This window comes from Coffea eugenioides, unplaced genomic scaffold (assembly GCF_003713205.1).
Source record: "Coffea eugenioides isolate CCC68of unplaced genomic scaffold, Ceug_1.0 ScVebR1_3033;HRSCAF=4168, whole genome shotgun sequence".
Taxonomy (NCBI): Eukaryota; Viridiplantae; Streptophyta; class Magnoliopsida; order Gentianales; family Rubiaceae; genus Coffea; species Coffea eugenioides.
The window spans coordinates 17,107-24,722 of NW_020863572.1; the positions used below are offsets into that span (position 1 = coordinate 17,107).

At 32.6% G+C, this 7,616-nt stretch overlaps 1 protein-coding gene across 1 annotated transcript; it reads right to left on the reverse strand.

Moving 5' to 3' along the window:
* Positions 1–248: 248 nt before the first annotated feature.
* Positions 249–776, reverse strand: LOC113757391 (cytochrome P450 CYP72A219-like). Its single transcript, XM_027300706.1, has one exon. The coding sequence runs from the start codon at positions 774–776 to the stop codon at positions 249–251; it is 528 nt and encodes a 175-aa protein (XP_027156507.1).
* Positions 777–7,616: the final 6,840 nt, after the last annotated feature.

Sequence of the window (7,616 nt, forward strand, 5' to 3'; positions counted from 1 at the left end):
AGGAAAGATCTCTTGCAAAATTAAACAAGCAGATGTAATATTTCTCTCTTAATTTGCCGTGAGAAATACATTACGTGAATCTGTACTGCTATATTCATACAGATCCATTGACATACCGAACTGGGCGGGACTTAAACTAGTTTACAAGCAAAGTTAAGCATAGAAGATGGTGCTTTATTTCGTTAAAAGATAATCTGCTGCCACATACCGGGCTAGCAAGTCAAGTCATATATATGAAACAACAAAAACTATATTATCTTCTGCAAAATCAAGTGAGCTCCATACTGGGGTTGAATTAGTGCTGTAGCCGTTCCAGGAGCATGAGTATAAGATGGTGAGAGTTCCAAGGAGAAGCGTTGCAGAATCATAGACATTGCCAATTTTGCTTCCAACATGGCAAAATTTTGTCCAATGCAAATGCGAGGTCCCCAGCCAAATGGAAAGTATGCAACCTGGCCCTTTGTTGCATGTGATACTCCTTCAGCAAACCTCTCAGGCTTGAATTGCTTCACGTCCTCGCCCCATATATCAGGGTCATGATGCATCAGCATTATTGGCAACGTGATTTGCACTCCAGCCGGGAGAGTTAAATTTCCTAATTTAGTTTCTTGAGTAGTTCTTCGACTCATTATAGCCACTGGTGGATACAACCTTAAAACCTCAGTGGGGTGATATGCGAAGGAATTTAATCCAGAAAGATTCAGTGAAGGAGTTTCAAAGGCTACAAAAGGCAATCTCTCGTTCTTTCCATTTGGTTGGGGACCTCGAACTTGCATGGGGCAAAATTTTGCTATGCTGGAAGCAAAGATGGCGCTGGCTTTGATCTTACGGCGCTTTTCTTGGGAGCTTTCGCCGAGTTATGCACAGGCTCCTCAAGTTGTGCTCACTCTTCAACCCCAGTATGGAGCTCATTTGATCTTGAAGAAACTGTAAAACAAGAAATCTTGTTATCAATCTTTGTTTAATTTGCTATGAAGTTTTTTGAAGATTGATATTTTCTCTTAGATCTAAAATGGGCTTGCCTTGAACATTGCAGGCTGGCAATTCGTTCCACGGTTTAACAATGTAGGAAATGGAAAAGGTCGCGGAATAGAACATAAGAAGAATACGAACAAGTGGGGAGCAATTTTAGGCTGAAGAGAAGCAGGCCGGCAGGAAGAATTAGTCAAATAAAAGGAGAATGACTTTTAAGACCAAAACTTTTAGAATATTGTGGTTTGACCCTTTGCATAATGCAACTCTGAGGAAATGTGTAAAAAATATGATTAGCTATACATATATATATATATATATATATATTGTTATTATCGTTTAAAATGCTATGATGATTGTTGAAATATCAATTTAAGAGAAAAGAATAGTGGAGGAATAAGAGACAAGACAGTTAACGTCGGCGTTTTAAATCTTCATTTAATTTTTCTTAGCTAGCAATACTATGTAGTTACTCGACATAAATGTGCTCTACTGTGGGTCCAAAATATTTTCTCATTCTTCTTTTTTCTGCTAGAAACAATCAAGAATGAATTTCAAAGCCGATTCTGACAGTGACGGAGCCAGGAATTTTTTTTTGGGGGGCCAAAATTTTTTCCTAATAAAATTATCTTAATATATTATGTTCAAAATAATTTTCTTCTATTTAAATATATCACATCTAAAAATATCAAATATTAAATTTAATTATAAAGGTACGTCTATTCATCAATATGCAATACAGTCATAACAAAAATTAACAAAAAAGATAACCTTTGATTAAATATCTTATAGCATCACAAACCATCCAATTTGCACATTATGAGAAGACACTCTCCAATATGTCACCTATGCAATATATATATATATATATATATATATATATATATATATATACAACCATGTAATATAAATGTAACTATTTTCAATTGAAAAAAGATAAAAGTTATGTTAACATACTTCGAAATTTCAACATCTTTTCTTAAAAGTAAATTGAGCTCTACACTCTTTCATAGAACTAAATTCATCTATGATTGAATCACTGCTAAATTTTTCAGCAACTTCCTTTTCTATATACACAGTTAGACAATCATTCAAGAAATTATCTTCCATCTTGTTTTGGAGTTTTGTCTTGATTATTTTCATAATTGAAAATGTCCACTCTGTAATTGCAGTTGATACAAGAAGAGTAAGAACAAGTCTAATCAATCTATCAATAAGAGGATATATTACTGATTTTCTTGTCTTCACCAAGCCTTGGCATAACTCATGAATACCAGATAATTCTTGCAATTCAGGATGATTTGAAATGTCGAGTTCAAAATGTTGAAGTTCTATTCTTAGACGTACTAGTTCTTGCTCCATAAAATCATTCGGATAGAACTTCTCTGCAAGTTTACAAATATCATCAATCTTGAGCAGCATAAATCCATTTCTAGGATCTAAAGCAGTACTCAAAACAAGCAATTCCACGGTATGATCATTAAACTTGCTATGTAACTCTCGCAATTGTTGCAAGAAATATATCCATTCGATAATAATGCTCCACACTAATCTCATCATGATGACTTCAAGATCTACCACGTCTTGCAATATATTGAGCATTCATACATGGGATATCAATTTGATGTTGCTCAAAAAATAATTTAACTTTCACCAAAAAATCATCCCATCCTGAATCTCGAAAATTCTTCAGTAGCTTTGTTGTGCTTGAGACAAGATATATTGCATTCAAAATATCTTGAAATTTACGTTGCAATGCTATACAAAAAAGATGAGTAATTTCCACAATATCTTTCACAAGATGCAAAGTGAAAACAAACTTAAAAGATAACAACTGATTCAAAACAAAATTTGCATCTCCACATAGAGAGTATGAACCTCCATCTACTGCAATGTTACTTAAAACCACACAAGTAGCATTGAACATTTTTAGTAAACTAGAAATAGAATCCAAATGAGAACCCCAACGAGTATCTCCAGCTCGTTTTAAAGTGCCAATTTGATTAAGCCCCATTCCAGTTTCAAGTTCACCATTAGCAATCTTAGTAGCAACTTCAATTGCTTGAGCCTCCTTTAATTCATCATTACATTTGCTAGATGTAGTAACAATGTTGATAATGAAAACTAAATTGGAGAAGAATTGGTGAACAGAAGCTACTTCTCTAGAAGCTGCAACTAAAGCAAATTGAAGCCTATGAGCCAAACAATGAATGTAATAGGCATATGGACATTCATGGCAAATTAAAGTTTGCAAGCCATTCCATTCAAAGATGACTAATATATATATATATCAACTTTCATAATATAAACTAAAATTGTAAAAATTTAGGGGGGGCCAATTTTATTTTACACACATATTTACATATTATGAATTAAAATTCTCAAAACTTAGGGGGGGCCATGGCCCCCCTCTGCCCCCCCTTGGCTCCATCATTGACCCATTCTGACTTCTTTTTTCATAACAATCGATATTGTAAATATAAAATATGCCTATGATTCAACTGGCAATTGCTGCACCGTCACCTAGATCGAATTGTGACGTCAATTTGATTGCAGCCCTGAATGCGATTTTGAATACATGAAATAATTAAAGCTAAATTGTTTTCCAAATGAGGGTTAAGGTCATAGTCCGGCTCTGATTAACTATCCACCGCAAGGCCACTTAGAATCATCAAATGAAATGAATATGCGCTGAGAAGACATTGGCTTAGTGGCTAAATTTGAAGGTTGAGACCCTAAATATAGAGCTTTTACGTTCTAATTTCCCTTTTTCCCTCACTACTTCTTAAACCCCCATACCTCCCTTGTTAGGAAAAAAAATGAAATGAATACGTTCACCTCATTTTGTTGTTAGTGATATGCTCATATTCTCTACTTTGATACGGTAATACGAAGTTTAATCGAACCTATAGGATTTTAATACAGCAATTCCCACTCTTCGGCCTTTATGGCATGCCAATTTTAAATAGTCACACGAAATCGACAACAAAATTAAGCATAGCAATTGCAACGTTTAGCCAAATTGGTAAAAACCGCTCCACTCAAAGGGCCATAGTTTTGCTCTATACTTAAAAAGGACTACCATGTAACAACTTAATTAATCTGCCTGCTCTCAAAAAAAATTTTGTTTTTGAAACTCTCTATGATTCTTGAATAACAATTCATTTTGATTTGTTCCCTATTTTGTTGCCATTTGCCAATAGTCCAGTACTCCCTTTTGTCTCCCTGGAAGTTTTAGTCTTCAGATTTATTTTAAAAAATAATAATAATAAACCATTGAGACGACTAATGAGTATTCAAATTTAAAACAACTATGCACATTCCTTTGTAATTTATTAGGTCTTGCTTTTCGGCTAATCTGAATTTTACACAAAGTCACGGGGCATCAATTGGATATTGTGGAATAATAGGGGGATTGTGTGATAAAATTTTAGAACAACGGACTCGTATAGTAATTTACCATAATTTATCCCATTCTGTATGTTGACTTCATGACTTCTGGTTTTAATTTATTAATTTATTTTTCACCTAACAAATATCATATTTCAGCGGAGCTCCCACGATTGGCTGAAAAGACAGCTTGGAGTTTGGATTAAAGTGCTCAAAACATAAAGGGAATAAGATATATTTAAGGATAAATTTAGGGATAATTTTAGAAACCGCTCAAAACATAAAGGGAATAAGATATATTTAAGGATAAATTTAGGGATAATTTTAGAAACCGCTCTTGAGGTTTCATGAAATATCACCTAGCTCCCCTAAACTTTTCAAAATCTCACGTAGCACCCTTGAAGTGATAGTAGGGACATATACTAATATCAAATGTGATGAATTGTCAAAAATACCCTCATATTTAAATTTTATAAACTTGTTTTTCTTTTCCTAAATTTCCAACTTTTCTTTAACAATGTCTATACAAACAAACAAACAAACATACATACATACATACATATATATATACGTGTGTGTGTGTGTATGTATAATTGAATTGCAAATATCAATAAAATATAGGATTTAATCAATGAAATATTTAACGCATTTGGAGAAGAATAGTTGCAGGTTCTTTTTATTTTTTTCTTTTTTTTTGATGTTTCACAACTTTATTTATTTATTCCTATTCATGTAGAGCGCAAGAGAAATAAAGTAATTAAAACTTCGGACTACAATTTTTCAAATTCTGACTTTTTCTATAATAAAATTTTCATATTTCGCACCCATAAAAAAAGTCTGTCTATTTTGAGTAAATTCTTTGTATGATATTGAAGTTGAATTTCATCTATTACTAAGTTTTGTTTGCTCAAATATATGATTTTACATGCTAATTACCTTCAACGCTATGAAGGGGTTCTATTTGTAAAAATGGTTTAAAAAATAATATTTGCTTTTACCATCTCTTCTTATTGTGGAAGTGACTATTGACTGTAACATAAAATCTTACCAATTTTCATCTCCTTTCTTTTAAAATGGTTCTGATTTAGTACTTTTTTTTTTTTCTTGGTTTGTAAAATGTCCATTTTTTATAGTCTAAGGGTATTAAAGGCACTAAAATAATCTCTCTTCTCAAACATGAATTTTTTAATATTACTTTGGTTAGAAGGGCTTCCAATTTTACCAAAATGTCAATTCGAGGGGTGCTAAGTGAAATTTTGAAAACCTCAAGGAAGCTAGGTGATATTTCATAAAATCTCAGGGGAGGTTTACGAAATTTTCCCATAAATTTAACATACTTGGAAAGAAAACAAAGTTTGGTCATATTTTTCCTCGAGAAAGATTATCTGCCATCGTCATGGCATAGGTCATCTAGTTTGTATATTTGTTTGGATAATGCTTTTTTTTAGTAAGATTTATTTGTTTACATTATCAACACATTTTTCAATCATTTTTTTTATCTTATATTCATCACATCAAAAAAGAGTATTGTGCATATTTTTTTCAAAAATTATATGTCAAATAATCTCCTATCCAAACACATAGTTTGACTCATTCCATGTTCCAGATTTTTCCCATGTAATAATTGAATTTTTAGGTATTAAAATCAGAGGATTGTTGAAATTTATGCTAACCCTGTACTTAAGATTGATTTCGTCTAAAATATTCGATTTTGCAAATTCCATATCTTTCTTTAGCGAATTCATGATTTTCACTTTTTGTGTTGATTTTGAGATATATAATACTTGCATGTTCTAAGTGCAATTTTTTCCCCCTAACACGTTCTAGCATATGAGAATTTTTCAGCCACACAATTCAATTCCTAAATCTAACAGTGAGAGGCTCTATAAATCTTCCCCTAGCCATCCCCAATGATTAATCGCAGTGTCACAGCTAATTAATGCTCTACTCTTTCAACCTCTTGTCACTTTCAATAGTTTCTTCTACCTGCTCCCATTATGACTTGCCTTCAATAACTGCTGACACAGCTTGGTTGTTGCTAGTACAATCTTAAACAATTTGTTGAAATTGACTTCTAGTCTTCTGGGACATCTACTAACCGTGCAAATTTCCTAAGCTGTCTCTGTCCACTTTAGCTGTCACGCACTGTGTTTATGTTACACGTACCAAAAAGCTCGAAATTGTTCTACAGTACGAGATTTGGATATTTAACTCCAAATCAACACGAAATTCTTTCCTAATTTTGTAGCCCCATCTTAGTTTTTTTTTTTTCATATAATGATTACGAGTAAGCTATGAAGGTTAAATCAATACATGATACTACACCTCAATAGCATTGCTTAATTGAAGTTTGGTCTTGTTTAATCGAATCATAACTCATGATTTCCACCTAAAACTCACATAAATGTCACATAAATTTTATTCAGTTCCACCTCATTCCGACACTCAATACAGCCATGTTCATAAAATTTTCCAGGTTTAGTGTACTTGAGAATTCTTTTTTTAAAAAAAATACTTAAGAATTATCCACATTTGAAAGTGTTGTTTATATGTGCTTTAAATGTCACGTCTTCTGTGTTCACACATGTATCACTTTTTTAAAAAGGGAGGGATGACGAATATAAAGAAAAATGAGGAAGGAAGAGAAGAGACGATTTTTCGAATTTGAATTCACATATTATCACGTTTTCTAAAACTAACGTTATCAAAATTAGTCATTCTGTACAAAAATAATTGTTCAGAAATTTACTTACCAAAAAAAAAAATAACTGTTCAACATTTTAAAGCACATAAAAATTTATCCTTTAATTAAAATTTCCACTCTATGTTTGTTTTTCCGATAGGGTTTATACAAAGTTCGAATATCCTTTTAATTCTGTGACAAAATTGTTCTAATTAAATTGCCTTAAAGGTCCAGTTAAATTAAATTGGCTTGGAGGTCCTCAATTGCACCAAAAAAAAAAAAAAACTTCGCTCTAAATTCCGAAATATATAGAAATAGGCTCCAAATTCTCCTGTACTCTCTTATCACATGGTAACATAGAAACTTGTACCGAGTCAATCAAGTAATAAACGGATAGCCGTGCAGACGCACAAAACCAAGGTTATCATCGCCCCAACTTGAATATAAATATGCACACAACAAAGGTAGAAATCTCACAAGAAAACCAACAAAACAAAAAACACGTGGAAACCACCTATGTATCAATGTTTACAGTGTATTCTTCTTGTCTTCTTCTTCTTCTTCTTGTAGT